The sequence below is a fragment of the Brachyhypopomus gauderio genome, chromosome 1 (assembly GCF_052324685.1).
Source record: "Brachyhypopomus gauderio isolate BG-103 chromosome 1, BGAUD_0.2, whole genome shotgun sequence".
NCBI classification, from domain to species: Eukaryota; Metazoa; Chordata; class Actinopteri; order Gymnotiformes; family Hypopomidae; genus Brachyhypopomus; species Brachyhypopomus gauderio.
The window spans coordinates 40,704,835-40,721,278 of record NC_135211.1 but is presented as its reverse complement, the minus strand read 5'-3'; the positions used below and the strand labels follow the sequence as shown (position 1 = coordinate 40,721,278).

Below are 16,444 nucleotides of genomic sequence, written 5' to 3'. Positions count from 1 at the left end.
CGCTCTCAGCCTCTCTCTTACTCTGTTTTGCAGCGTTTGCCTCTTTAGGTGTCTCGCCACCTATCTCTCTTTTCTCTCTTCTCTGTCTTTTTTCAAGTCCTCTCCTGCGTCCCTTACTGACCTCCCTCAAGTTTTCCTCAACCTGTTTACCTTCCTATCCCGTTGCTGTTCGTATGGGAAGGGTTTTTGTTTGAATAGCCTTTTTGCTATTAGTCAGCTCCTTCCCCTGACGTCCTTGTTTTTGCCTTATTTCTTTTTACGCGTTGAGCAGTCCGCATTTATTCAGGCGCTCCTTTTAGTTCTGTTATTTATTGTGGCACTTGGTTCCACCTCTCTCTCGCTCTCTCTAACACGGTGTGTGCGTCCCTACCACCGTCGTTACATATTGATTTGCAACACAGCTTACTGCAGCAATTTGAAGATCATAATTCTCAACACTCATGCAGACCTAACACAGAAGTTCGCCCAATGTTTACCTCAACCCCTGCAACACGTACGCTTCCCAGTCATGACATTCGTGATGACCAGTCCACTGACAATTCACAGGAACAGGAAATAAACACACACAAAACAAGCTACTGCTAACACAGCTCATCTTCCTGGCCTCGTCCCACCTAAGTTTGATGGGGGTATGTCTGTCGATCCTGAGGAATGGCTACAGTCAGTCTCCTTGTACAAGTCCACACTCGGCTTGTCTGATTCCCAGTTCTTCCTTGAGTTGACAGGCCTGTTTGAAAAAGAGCCTCGGAAGTGGTTCTGTGCCATGCAGCCCCACCTACTCTCTTGGGGTCATTTTTCAGGTCTATTCCGTCAGGCGTTCCTACCAACAGACAATGAAGAGAAAATCTGGAGGGGCATTTTGGACAGAGTCCAAGCCGTCAATGAGCCACTTCCCACGTTTGTTGCTCACTTAGTGACTGAGTTCAGATGACTGAAACAACCACCTTCTGAACAGGAACAGATTGGGGTGATCAGCCGACATGTCTCAGACCAGTTTAGGCTAGCACTTCATGCCACTGCTCCTACCACTTTGACAGAGTTACTGCTGACGGCCCATGAGCTACATGCTGCTTTGGGGCCGGTTTCGTCTACCAGAATTCCGGTGACGCCGTCACGCCAGGATATGCACTGTTATAAGTGCTTGACTCCTGGTGTCACTGTATGCAACTGTGGTAATTGTAAGATGTCTAGGCAGAATGTTAATGCTGAGTCTAGCGGACGTTCGTCTGTGGCTGGTCAGGGGGCTTTGAATGCTCCAATCACTGCTGTGGACCCTAAAGGTGACACGGGAGCTCGACCACGCAGGTTTCAAAGACCTCGTGACGTTAGGCAGGAGGCTGAGTCAGGGTCTAGGCCACAACAGTCAGAGAGTTCTCACAAGGTAGGGTCTGTGCAGGCTGGCTCGAGGAAGGCGAAGCGTACCCCACTGACATCCATCGTGGTTGTCAACCAGGTGTCATTGCAGGCCACCCTTGATACTGGGGCATCCATCTCGGCGGTCCATCCATCCACTCTTGGGAAATGTGGGATAAAGGACGATGTTGTTCTCCCGTGGACTTTTCCCCCCCTGGAGCTGGCTGATTCAAAGCAATGCAATCCATCTGGCGTTGTGTGGCTGCCTGTCCTGTTGTTGGGGCAAACATTTACTCATCGTTTCGCTGTAATCCCAGACCTGTCTTGCCCCATTATTTTAGGGACAGATTTCATGATTCAGGCAGATGTACACATTCACCCAGCGACAGGAAGTGTGAGGGTAGGAGACAATGCCTCTTCAGCACCAGACCTTTGTTTGTTAGAGGAGCAGTTTGAGGATTTGGAAGGACATGTAGCCTGTCTGACTTTTAGTGAGGAGCAACCAGACATCGGCCCTGTCGTAGAGCAGCTAGAGTCGCGTAGAGTCGCGGCTCTGTCCCCAGCAGACAAAGACAAGTTGGCAAACCTGTTAAGAGACTTCTCACACCTCTTTGGGGGAAAGCTGGGCCGTACTTCCTTGGTGGAGCATGTGATAGAAACAGGGACAGCAAAACCGGTGTGCCTTCCTCCGTATCGTGCTTCGCCAGGAAAAAGAAAGATTATTGAAGAGCAGATTAGCAAAATGTTGGAGGATGGCATTATCGAACCTGCCTCAGGACCCTGGGCCTCTCCAATTGTAATAGTTGAAAAACCTGGGGCAGACCCTAGATTTTGTGTCGATTTTCGTAAAGTCAACAAAACTACTGTCAGAGATTCATATCCACTTCCAAGGGGGGACGACTCGCTAGATTTTTTGGCGCGGGGCAAGTTCATTTCCACGTTGGACCTTGCACGGGGTTATTGGCAGGTCTCAGTTGCTGTTGACTCAAGACCAAAGACTGCTTTTGTTTCTCACAAAGGACTCTATCAGGTTAAGGTCATGCCCTTCGGCTTGTCGAATGCGCCAGCAACGTTCCAAAGGTTGATGAACACAGTCTTGGCAGGGCTCACACATAATTGTTGCATGGTGTACCTTGATGATATTGTTGTGGCCTCCCCATCCTTTGAACAACACTTGTCTGACCTTGGTAGGGTGCTGGGGCGTTTGTCAGAGGCTGGCCTTTCCTTGAAGATGGTGAAATGTCATTTTTGCACCCCGAGGTTGCTTTACTTGGGTTATCTTGTGACTCCTGGAGGCATTGGCCCAGATGAAAGTAAAGTGGAAGCCATCAGCAAATTTCCCACTCCCAAGACTGTTAAAAATGTACGCCAATTCCTGGGGATGACAAGTTACTACCGGAGGTTCATCTCAGGCTATGCCCGCATTGCCGAACCAATGATTGCCCTCATGAGGGAAGATGTCCCGTTTGTGTGGTCCGAAGCATGCCAGGAGTCATTTGGGCACTTAAAGGAGATGCTGAGCAGCGCGCCTGTCCTAGTGCTACCTGATTTTAACAAAGCTTTTACGGTGCACACAGACGCATGTGATGTAGGCCTTGGGGCTGCTCTGACCCAAAACGGTGAGGATGGCTTGGACAGAGCGGTTGCATTTGCGAGCCGGACACTACACAAGTCTGAGCGCCAATTTTCTACTTCGGAAAGGGAATGTTTAGGGGTGATATGGGCTCTGGAACATTTCCGACCATACATTGAAGACTCTGGTGTCACTGTGGTGACAGACCATAATAGCTTAAGGTGGTTGATGACCAGACCCTCCCCCTCAGGCCGGCTGGCACGATGGTGTTTGAGGCTACAGGACTTTGACTTTGAGGTCATACACAGGCCTGGCTCGGCCAATTTGGTACCAGACGCCTTGTCACGAAATCCAGCTAGCGTTCCGACCGAGCCAGTGGACCTGTTACCCTCCTATGCTACAGTCGCCTCACTTAACCCCAGGCATCAGCCAGCAGTGGTATTGGAGGACAAGGCACAACTACGAGAGCTCCAGCAAGCTGATCAAGTAATTTCAGCACTCTACACTGACTTGGAAAATGGCTCCTGCGTGGACTCGCCAGACTTCTGTGTTCAAGAGGGTGTGGTATACTACATAGATAAGAGGGCTTCCTGCCGACTGCACCAAGACAAGGACTTACGTTTTTATGTGCCAGAGGCCATGAGGGGAACCCTATTGAGTTACTTTCATGACCACCCAATGGCTAGACATTTGGGTGTGATGAAGACCCTGGGGCGTTTGCAGAAGCGAGTCTATTGGCCTGGCATGCGGGGGGATGTTAAGAGATATGTGCTCTCTTGTGTGTCTTGCCAACTTTCAAAGCCAACTAACCAGAGACCGGGAGGATATCTCAAGCCCGTGGTAGCTACTTACCCATGGGAGTTTGCAGGTGTTGATTTCATGGGCCCTCTTCCCAGGTCTGGCCGTGGAAATGAATATATTTTGGTCTTTATTGACTACTTTACTAAATGGGTGGAAATCTGCCCCATTAAAGAGGCCACAGCAGCAACTGCAGCACGGAGGTTCGTCTCAGAAGTGTTTGCGAGACATGGAGCTCCCACCCACCTGGTCTCAGATAGAGGTGTTCAGTTTGTGAGTGACTTTTTTGAGGCAGTCGTTTCGGCACTGGGCTCAGATCACAGACTGACTACAGCATACCACCCACAGTCTAATCAGACGGAACGTGTTAACCGCACAATCAAGACTGCAATCCGATCGTATGTAGGACAGAGACACAGAGACTGGGACCTTCAGCTGCCCCTGATCTCTTTTGCATTGAGGACTGCTCCGCACCAGAGCACGGGAGACACCCCAGCGTATCTCTTATATGGCAGGGACTTGAACACACCCCTTGATTTGTGGATCTCTCCGAGTCCGGGATCCATGGCCGACTCTGTTGACGATTACAAGATAGAGCTCACCTCAGCCTTGCGGGAAGCAAATGAACATGTGAAGGTAGCCCTGGCAAGTAGTCGGACCATGCAGAAGAAACACTATGATAAGAAACGCAGGGAGGTTTCATTCCGTGTAGCAGATTTAGTCAGGATGAAAGCTCACCCACGGTCCGATGCCTCAGCAGGTTTTGCAGCCAAGCTAGCCCCTCTCTACAAAGGCCCCTACAGGATTGCTGAGGTGATGTCAGACCTGAATTACAAGCTGACTAGAGTGGCAGATGGGGCAGAGAGTGGTGTTCACCATGTCAGTAATCTGCTCCCCTTCTTTACTTGGGATGGGGAGGAAGAAGGTTTGGAGAACGTGCCTGTGCAGTTGACGGAGACTGATGGACAGGAGGGTCTACTGGCAGATGAACAGGAGGAGTATGGATTTGACGTCATGTTTGGAGAGGAGACTGAGCCTCAGGTCCGGTTCCCAATGGCTGCCTGTATGGCCGACACGCCGGTTGACGGTGCTGTAGACTCATTCGCACCCCCTGTTGATGTTCAAGTGCCACACCTGCAGCCACCACAAATGCACCCATATTCCCTTCGCCCTAGACACACAGATATACACTCCTATTTGCAGCCCGCCTCCATGCCCCCAACACATGCCAGTGTTCCCCTCCTCGCACCCCATATAGCCACCAACTTCAACACACACAGTTACTCCCCTGACCCCCTGTATGCAGGTGTTACCAGTACACAGCCTACCTACGCTGAAACACACTCATATTTTCTCCGTCCTAGACATACACCAAGGGTCACCAGTAACTGGGATGGGAATAGCACAAATCCTCATTTTGTTTCTTGACTTGGATATTGACATGTTTTCTTTTGCCGGTTATCATTCTCCTTGGTTATACAAGCTCTGTTGTTTTATGTATTGATGGGTTACAAGAGTTTCATAACAAAAGTGAAAATGTCAGGTTTTGTTTACAGTGCAATGTTAATGATACATGCTAATGTAGTACGGTGTCGATGTACAACTGCTCTGTTTTAGCAGTCGTGTGTCATGTATTTGGAGTGTTAAGAAAGGTGTTCTTATAAGAAAAAAGAAAAAAAAAGGGGGATACTGTTTGTATGTTGTCAGGTGTTGGGCTATAGCCGCATGGTGCAGGCAGTTCTGTCAGTAATGGTACAAGGTGTTTTGACTTATTTGTGTTGACACTGTCATGACTAATGCCTGGTAAAGTTGTTTTGGGGGTTATGGTCTGAGGACAGCCATCATTTTAAGTGGGGGGGATATGTAATGATCGCCCCTTGATGACGTAAAGTGTGGTTGCCCTACGCGCGCGGGACTTCTCTCTTCTGTTCATACTGCGTGAATGGTTACTGCTCTCTCTCGCTTACTTAGTAGTTGCTACTACTGACTCTGTCTAACCGTCCGTTTTATAGTGACCTTCAATATAATAATAAACTACGGACAGTGGTTCTCCATTTGTTTCGTGTCATATCTGTTATATATATATAAATAACCGTGAGGAATCCACCAAATCCTTACAACACGCGCACACACACACACACACACACACAGTTAATATACTCTTTCTCTGTCACAAACACACACACTCACAGTCAGTATCCTCTCTCTCTCTCTATCTCTCTCTCTCTCTCTCACATACACACACACACAGGTAATATCCTCTCTCTCTCTCTCTCTCTCTCTCTCTCACTCACACACACACACACACACACACACACACATGGGGCAGTCATGGTCCTGTGGTAAGGAACTGGGGTCTCATGTACAAAGACTTGCGTGGATTTCTTACTAAAGATTGGCGTACGTACAAATTCAGAAAATGGCGTACGCATATAAAAATCCGGATGTATCAAACTGTGCGTACGCCGGAATTTCTTTTGTACATCCCAATCAACGTGGAATTGAGCGCACACTGTGACACGCCCCCTATAAATATGCAAATTTATTTAAATTTGCCCTGTACCGGAGAAGTTTGCTCTCTGATCTATCACAAACCATGTCTAAATGGGGAAAGAAGATGAACTTCACCGAATGTAAAAGTGGAGACGCTCCTGAATGAGGTAGAGGTGCGGAAAAATGTTTGTTTAGCACGTTGTGGCATTACGGCAAAGCGCAAAAGGTCTGAGTGGGACAGCGTGTGTGAAGCTTTAAATGTTGTGGGGTCAGAATAATGCACACTAGCAGAATAATATAATGCACCTAAAAATATCAGTGATGCGCTCACTAGCATCAGCGACTCAATAAAAGAGTTGGTTAAAATTTGCGCTGCGCATTAATTTGTCGTGGCTCTGGGTTCGCTCGGTGCTCCACCACCTCTAACAATGGCACGGCATACCTGTGCGCAACATTGTGCAGGACCCCACATGCCCTCACAATATGACACACCTTCTCTGGCCGATACAGGAGCATCCTCCGGTCCTGTCCAGCCAGCGCCACCGGCTTTTCAGCTGCCCAATCGCCCTCTCCACGACTGACCGGGTGGAGAATGGAGAGAATTGTATCTCCACTCCCGGTCAGTCTGTGGATTACATCAACCACGTCTTGAGCCCGTAGCCGCTGTTTCCTAAGTAATTTAACAATTACCCATGTTTAAAATGAATTATTCTAAGCTGGAAATGTCAAATGCTTTTATTTAACTGCTTAAATTTTGTTGCTTACCAAGAAGCCACTCGTCACGCACTCTGCCAGCTTGTAATCTTATCCCAACCATGCTGTTTGTAAGGATGTACGAATCATTGGGTTGATCCAGGCAGACGTGCCACTACATTAGTAAGGCACATTTTTGCATCACAGATTATTTGTTCGTTTATGGAATTAAAGTGCTTTCTATTCACATAAGCAAATTCCTCCTCAGATGGTGCCTTTATAGAAATGTGTGTGCAGTCGATCGCTCCGATTACATTAGGGAAACCGGCTATCGCTGCAAATTGCGCTTTAATGTTTGCCTGGTCAACCGCTTCATATGGGAACTTTATATACCTAGCTGACATGCAGATGATCCCATCCAAAACAGCTGGCATGGCCCAGTTCAAAGATGACTGGGACATCCCCGACCGGGCTGCCAGTTCTCTTTGAAACGAGCCAGTTGCCAGGAAGCCGAGCGTTGTCGCTGGCAATGCGCGACTCCTCGCGTTTCTCTCTCCAAAACTGCACCCAACTCAGCACATGAGGACAGTTCTTGGAAATCTGAAATGGCTTATAATCCAGTCATCATCATGGGCTAAAGAATCATAATGGTCACGGAAAACACGCTCTCTGTGAATTCAGCCATTATCAATACCTTCCAGTAATGCCAACGCAGCCATCTCCCAAGAACTCCAGTGCAACATTTAATGCATGTTTTTATAATCTAGGCTAAGTGGAAACATGTTGAATGATTATTTCAGTAAGGCAGTGAAATTGTCTGATTAATTTACTGTTTAATTTTCTGATTAATGTACTTTATTTTTCCCTAATAAGGGCTTACTACAATGTGTGCGTGAAGGATATCTTAATAGTTGTAATTTCAATGCATCAGCTCTAAGTGTCGCTAATTGATGAAAACACATTAGAAACATGCGTACGCCTGAGGTGAAGGTGTCGTGGGTGTACGCACTTTCTCACATTCAAATCACATTTCGTACATCTGACCGTTTGCGTGAAAAATAGCGTATGCAATGTTTTTGTGCGTACGCGTACAGTGTGAGGAGTTTTTCTCCTTCTCAGTCTGTCTAGGTGCAGTATTAGAGAGGAAGGCTGTGCTGCTCTGTGTTCAGCTCTGAGGTCAAACCCCTCATCACACCTGAGAGAGCTGAATCTGTACGACAATGAACTAGGAGACTCAGAAGTGAAGCAGCTCTCTGCTCTACTGGAGGATCCACACTGTACACTGGAGATACTAGAGTGAGTTACTGACTTACTGTCTCTTTATATACACACATACACATTAGATACACACACACACACGCATGCACACACACATACATGCATGCACACACACACATACACACACAATCATGTGTGTGTGTGTGTATGGGGGCAATCATGGCCTGGCGGTTGGGGAACTGGTCTTGTGACCGGAGGGTTGTGGGTTCGATTCCCAGACAGGCCATGACTGAGGTGCCCTTGAGCAAGGCACCTAACCCCAACTGCTCCCCGGGCGCCTGGGCTAGGGCTGCCCACCGCTCTGGGCACGTGTGATCCACAGCCCCCTAGTAACCACTAGTGTGTGTGTGTGTGTGTTCTGACTGCACAGATGGGTTAAAAGCGGAGGACAAATTTCGATTGGGGTGTAAAAATCACAATTGACAAAATATGGCACATTTCATTTCACACACACACACACACACACACACACAGTTAATATACTCTCTCTCTCTCTCTCTCTCTCACACACACACACACACACACAGTCAATATATTCTGTCTCACACACACACACACCCAGTCAATATCTTCTCTTTCTCTCTCTCTCTCTCTCTCTCTCTCTCTCTCTCACACACACACACACACACACACATACACACACACACACACACACACACACACACACATCACTGCATGTTTGTCCTGAATACACACAGTGTCTGTGTTTGTGTTCATGTGTGTGTTGATGTGTAAGTGTGAGGAGTTTTTCTTCTTCTCTCTACAGTCTGTCTGAATGCAGTATTAGAGAGGAAGGCTGTGTTGCTCTGTGTTCAGCTCTGAGGTCAAACCCCTCATCACACCTGAGAGAGCTGAATCTGTACGACAATAGACCAGGAGACTCAGGAGTGAAGCGGCTCTCTGCTCTACTAAAGGATCCACACTGTACACTGGAGAAACTACAGTGAGTTACTGACTTATTCAATACTCTATCTTACTATATACACACACACCAGGGCCGACGCCAGAACATATACAGTGGAGTGGCGAGCGTAAGTTGTTGGGGGGGGGGGGGGGGTTGCGAACATAAGTTGTTGTTGGGGGGGGTGGCAAACGTTAGTTGTTGTTGGGGGGGGGGGGGGGGGGGGTGGCGAACGTAAGTTGTTGGGGGGTGGGGGGGTGGCGAGCATAAGTTGTTGAGCGGGGGGTGGCGTGTAACGATTGTTGAGGTGGCGCCATGTAGTGATTGCTGTAAAATAAATGGGTCTTATTATTTACATTGAGGGGGCAGGACACCTCGCCTGAGGGGGCGACGCCCCCTTTTGCCCCCCCCGTGGCGCCGGCCCTGACACACACACAGACCTACACACACATACACACACGCACACACTGTGTACACTGGAGATACTAGAGTGAGTCACTGACTATACACACACGCATGCACACACAAACACACACATATATACACACACACACACACACACACATATACACACACATGCATACACACACACACATATATCACAGATGGGATACTTTAGAGGGAATTGGTATCAGCACTGATTTACCTTTTAACTGATACTAATAATGAGCTCATCTGGCCCAGTATAGCTATAATCAAGGAAGACAGTGGCTACACAATTAACCAGATTTTTTCAATAACCAACAAAATATAAAACAATAACAACCATACTAGATTAAAGTAACAATAATACCTAATGGAAACAGATACCAACCGGTGCAGGCTGCCTCACGGAGAAGAACCCAGAAGAGGATGAGAGAGAGAGCAAGACCCCAGAGGAAGCAAAGAGAGAATGAATGAATGAATGTTCGATTTATATAGCGCCTTTCCGAATTCCCAAGGCGCATTACAATTTAACACAGGTACAAGTCAAAGACAACCAATCACACACACACCGGCGAGAAGCGGCAGCCAATTGCGCACAGCGTACTCTTTACCAGGATCCACAACCCCCTGGGGGACTGAATGGGGTGCAGGAAGGGGAGAGAGGACAGACCCTAGTGACAGAGCACCATCCACCACTGGGCACACAAGCACACACACATTCATGCACACACACTCACACAGCAACTTGTTTTTATTGAACAGAGAGAGAGACACAGACACACACTCAGGGAGAATTTGTCTGGGACTGCCAATTCAGCTAACCTCCATGTTTTTGGACTGTGGGAGGAAACCGGAGACCCCGGAGGAAACCCACGCAAACACAGGGAGAACATGGAAACTCCACTCAGATAGGGACTTGAACCCAAGACCCCAGTGCTGAGAGGCAAACATGCTAACCACCTTTGGGGTGAAGTCTACAAACCTTCTCAGGAAGTGATGGAACTCTTACCCTGTTAGCATAACCTTTACCAACACACAACAAGCTGCAAAATGAGACTAAACATGCCAAACAAACACACTGATATAACCAAAATACAAATGGTCAGTTTTATCCCATTGCTATGGGAACCTCTTGAGGTAACCCATCATTTGTTGCCCCCCATGGTTTTATGGAGGAACACCAGATCCTGCATCACCCACAGGAACACATCTGGGCACTCCTACACACACACACACACACACACACAAACACACACACACACACACACACACACACACACACACACACACACACACACACACACACACACACACACACACACACACACACACACACACACACACATCACTGCATGTTTGTCCTGAATACACACAGTGTCTGTGTGTGTGTTGGTGTGTAACTGTGAGGAGTTTTTCTCCTTCTCTCTACAGTCTGTCTAGGTGCAGTATTACAGAGGAAGGCTGTGCTGCTCTGTGTTCAGCTCTGAGGTCAAACCCCTCATCACACCTGAGAGAGCTGAATCTGAACCACAATAAACCAGGAGACTCAGGCGTGAAGCAGCTATCTGCTCTACTGGAGGATCCACACTGTACACTGGAGAAACTAGAGTGAGTTACTGACTTACTGACTCTTTATACACATTATACACACACACACACACACACACACACACACACACACACACACACACACACACACACACACACACACATCACTGCATGTTTGTCCTGAATACACACAGTGTCTGTGTTTGTGTTCATGTGTGTGTTGATGTGTAAGTGTGAGGAGTTTTTCTCTTTCTCTCTACAGTCTGTCTAGGTGCAATATTAGAGAGGAAGGCTGTGCTGCTCTGTGTTCAGCTCTGAGGTCAAACCCCTCATCACACCTGAGAGAGCTGAATCTGAAATACAATGATCTAGGAGACTCAGGAGTGAAGCAACTATCTGCTCTACTGGAGGATCCACACTGTACACTGGAGAAACTAGAGTGAGTTACTGACTTACTGACTCTTTATACACATTATACACACACACACACACACACACACACACACACACACACACACACACACACACACACACACACACACACACACACAGTCAGTATCCTCTCACTCACTCACTCATGTGGCAGTCATGGTCTGGTGGTTAGGGAACTGGTCTTGTGACCGGAGGGTCGTGGGTTTGATTCCCAGACCTGAGGCCATGACTGAGGTGCCCTTGTGCAAGGCACCTAACCCCAACTGCTCCCCAGGAGCCGGGCTAGGGCTGCCCACCGCACTGGGCACATGTGATCCACAGCCCCCTAGTAATCACTAGTGTGTGTGTGTGTGTGTGCGTGTGTGTGCGTGTGTGTTCTAATTGCACAGATGGGTAATTGCGGAGAACAAATTTTGATTGCAGTTTAAAATCACAATTGACAAATATGGCATATTTTACATTTCATTTCACATACACACACAGTCAGTATCTTCTTTCTGTCACACACACACCCACACACACAGTCAACGTCCTCTCTCTCTCACTCAGTCAATATCCTCTCTCTCTCTCTCTCTCTCTCTCTCTCTCTCTCACACACACACACACACACACACACACACACACACACACGCACACCATCAATATCCTTTCTCTCTCTCTCACACACATACACACACAGTCAGTATCCAATTCAATTCAATAAGCTTTATTGGCATGACCATATTCAGTTACAGTATTGCCAAAGCAGTGTTATCATTCAACATGAATAAATCATTGAAAAATATGAACAATTCTAATTACGATGAACTTGAACATGAAGAATTTAAAGTTGAAGAAGTGAAAAGAAAGGAAAGCAAATAAATAAGTAAATAAGCCGCTTCTCGCCGGTTTGTGATTGGTTGTGTACGAGTTGTATCCGTGTTAAAATTGTAAAGCGTCCTTGGGTATATAGAAAGGCGCTATATAAGTTGAACATTCATTCATTCATTCATTCATAAGTAGAGGAGAAGAAATAAATAGATCAATATAAATCATGTATGTGTGCGTTTGTGCGTGTGTTTGTCTGTTTGTGTGTGTTTGCTTGTGTGTGTGTGTGTGTTTGCTACTCACTGTCCCTCATGTTGTGTAAGGTAGACATATATCTCCCTGCTAAAGTGCTGCTTTCTTTTTCTTCTCCAGCAGGGTGGGGAGTTTGTGGGTATTAGAGAGTTAAGTTGGGGTGAATCAGCCCAAATGTTGTGAAGTAGATCTTATGTATTTGTTGAAATGTTTCACATTCAGTGAGGAAGTGCAGCTCTGTCTCTACAGTCACACTGTTACACTGCTGCAGAGTCTCTGCTCTCTGGCAGCCATGATCTCTTGTATCGGCCCGTCTCGATGACCAGGCTGTGTTCACTGAGTCTGTACTTTGTCAACGTGGTTCTGTGTTTAGTATCAGTCACTGTGAGCAGGTAGTCCGCTACAGTGTACTGTCGTTTTAGGGCCAAATAGCACTGCATTTTGTTTTGTGCTTGTGTTTGTGCATTCCAATGGGTGAGGTAGTTTTGTTTTTTAAGTGTTTTTGGTTTGGCCTGATTGATTGTATTCCAGTCTGGTCCTGATGTGGAACAGTGTTAGTGTTGGTTAGTGTCAGGACCAGCTGTGTGAGGGGAATCTTCTCTCTGCTCAGCTCTTGGCATTGCAGGGCTTTGTAGTGGTAGGAGTGGGAGTCACTGTTTTTACATGTAGCCAATATTTAATACTCCTTTTTTGAATTTTGAGTAATAGTGGGAATTGGCCTAATTCAGCTCTACAGGCATTATTTGTTGTCTTCCTGTGGACGTGCAGAATACTTTTACAAAATTCAGAGTGCATTATCTCAATTGGGTGTCTGTTCCATTGTTCAACATTGTGGTTTACGAGTGGCCCCCACACCTCACTACTATACAATAGAATTGGTTCTATGACAGACTGGAATTTTTTTAGCCAAATTTGAATTGGTATTTGAATTTGAATTTGCAGTTTGATTGCATAGAATGCCCTGCGTGCTTTCTCTCTCAGTTCATTAACTGCTGGATTGAAGTTTCCAGTTGAACTAATCTTCAAACCTAAGTAGTTGTAGTCTGTACAGGACTCTAAGGTTTGTGACCCTAGTGTGAAATGTCATGTGCTTCCCTGAGATCTGGCTCTTTTTTGGAAGATTATTGTTTTGGTCTTTTTCAAGTTCACTGCCAGGGCCCAGGTCTGGCAGTACTGCTCCAGCAGGTCCAAGTTCTGCTGCAGCCCCTTCTCTGTGGGGGACAACAGAACCAGATCATCTGCATAGAGCAGAAACTTGATTTCTGAGTCATGTAGAGTGAGACCAGGTGCTGCAGAGCGTTCTAAGATGGTGGCCAATTCATTGATATATATGTGGAATAATGTTGGGCTCTGTAGTTATTAGGGTCGAATTTATCTCCACTTTTGAAAATCGGTGTTACAAGTCCTTGATTCCAGATATTAGGGAAGTGACCTACACTCAGAATCATGTTGAATAGTTTGAGGATGGCCAGTTGGAATTTATTACTTGTATGTTTGATCATTTAATTTAAAATTGCGTCAGGTCCACTTGCTTTCTTTGGTTTTAAGGTAGATATTTTATTTCTAAGTTCCTGCTCAGTAATGGGGGAGTCCAGGGGATTCTGGGACTGTTTTATTGCCCGTTCTAATATGTTAAGTTTTTCAGTTATATGTTTTTGTTCAGGTATTGTATTGGGTAATTTATTATAATGTGACTTAAAATGTATTATCCATATGTCACTATTTTGGATAACCAATTCTTCAGATTTAGATTTATTAAGAGTGTTCCAGTGGTCCCAAAATATTTGTATTGATGGACTCCTCAATTAGTGTCAGTTGTTGTTGTGTATATTGAGCTTTTTTGATTCTGAGTGTACGTTTGTAGAGTTTCCGTGTTTCACAGTACTGAAGGCGTAAATCTGCATTGTTTGGGAGTTTGTGTTTTTGGTTTGATAGTTTTCTTAATTCTTTTCTGATGTTTTGACAGTATCTTCTCTCTCTCTCTATCTCACACTCACACACACACAGTATCAGTCAGTATCTTCTCTCTCTCTCTCTCTCTCTCTCTCTCTCTCTCTCTCACACACACACACACACACACACACACACACACACACACACACACACACACACACACACACACACACACACACACAGTCAATACCTTCTCTCTATCACACACACGGTTACGTGCCTGCTTTTCTTTTTTTTGTGCTTGCAGGTTGTTCACCAGATGGCCAGGAAGAAGATGATATGGAAGACATGTACTGCATTATTGGGAAGATGAGACGACGGTACAACAGGAGTGTCGATTCCATAGTAGGATAATTTTTAAGGAGTACTTGCTCCTGGTACGGTGGGCCATGGTGTGTTGTTTTCAGTTCACTACACGGTCCTCTTTGATAAGCCGTTGCACAGTAGGGATTTTGATCTGTGTCTGACTTGTGTCTTTTTTCGAGTACAACTGATTTGAGACGTTAATACATGTTTTGGGTGCTCAGAGCTAAAGAGGTGTTTTAATGTGCCTTATGAGCTGTTATAGTCCTAACCAGACTCTGTGTGGGTCCATGTTCTCTCATTAAGTTGTTTCATTTGTATTTTGTTGGGGTGAGTGCCTATTTATTTGAATCATCCTTTTCTCCTGTTTTTGTGAGAGGATAGGGAGTTAGGGATGAATGATTTGTGTTTATTTGGTTATTTCTTTTGTTTTAGGAACGTTGGGGGGCGTTTAGATTGTTTTTGTTTGTTATGTTGACACGAGCCCTTCCAAATGTAATCTCCCTAAGTTGTTTGTTGTTTAAAAAGGGAGTTGGATCACAGAAAGAACATAAAACAAATATAAAAGTGTTGGACGAAAGAACCTTACTTGTGTGGTGTCTTGGTCTATTTGTTTTACTACGAGCCATCTTACACTAAGGATCCATACACACATTCACACTCACAGTCAACATCCTCTCTCTCTCACACTCACACAGCCAATATGCTCTCTCTCTCTCACACACACACACACACACACAGTCAATATCCTTTCTCTCTCTCTTTCTCTCTCTCTCTCTTTCTCTCTCTCACACACACACACACACATACAGTCAATATCCTTTCTCTCTCTCTCTCTCTCACACACACACACACACAGTCAATATCCTTTCTCTCTCTCTCTATCACACACGCACACATACACACACAGTCAATATCCTCTCTCTCTCACACACACACAGTCAGTATCCTCTCTCTCACACAGACGCACACAGTCAACATTTTCTCTCTCTCTCTCTCTCTCTCAAATAAATTAAATTCAGGGTGCTTTATTGGCATGACAAATATTGCTTCATTTGTATTGCCAAAGCTTGAACACTTACAATTCTAGTAACACTGAACACTGAAACAGATAAAAGTTGGGCTCACAGCTCTAAACACTGCAAAATTGTTAAGGAGTAAATAACAGGTAAAATAAATATATACATACATTTCCCTAATTAAATAACAAAATCAGAAGTCGAAATCAAATAATACACGCATAAGGGTGTAGCGAATACACTGGTTAATTATGGTTTATGAACGGGGAACCTTTCTGATTGCTCAGGAACCATTATTGATACAGTTTTTATTGGTTGTTTTGACGCTGCCGTCGACTCAAACTCACATTTTTCAAAACAGTTAACACAGAGACCTAAACAGTGACACAGTGTTCAAAATTACACATTTTGTTTGCAAAAGGCCAAACCTGTGTCAAAACCTTTAAAATATGCAACAAAAGCAAATTTAGCCTTCAAACATCTCACATTTGACACAAGTGTATAAACACCTCCAATCAATCATTACACATTGGGCAACAAAATACAAAATAAAGCACTCATGTGTGAATCAGTGACCGTTACTTGTCATTGTAGTCTATATGTGACTGTATGTAG

The 16,444-nt window shown here is 45.6% G+C and overlaps 1 protein-coding gene across 1 annotated transcript in view; it reads left to right on the top strand.

Annotated features, from left to right (window-relative positions):
- Nucleotides 1-16,444, top strand: part of LOC143520653 (NACHT, LRR and PYD domains-containing protein 3-like) — a 41,840-nt gene extending 25,396 nt beyond the window's left edge. The window contains exons 8-12 of the mRNA XM_077013580.1: nucleotides 8,030-8,206; nucleotides 8,955-9,131; nucleotides 10,947-11,123; nucleotides 11,326-11,502; nucleotides 14,755-16,444. Of these exons, the coding sequence (XP_076869695.1) occupies nucleotides 8,030-8,206; nucleotides 8,955-9,131; nucleotides 10,947-11,123; nucleotides 11,326-11,502; nucleotides 14,755-14,785 (739 nt within the window). The 3' untranslated portion in view covers nucleotides 14,786-16,444. The remainder of the gene's footprint in view (nucleotides 1-8,029; nucleotides 8,207-8,954; nucleotides 9,132-10,946; nucleotides 11,124-11,325; nucleotides 11,503-14,754) is intronic.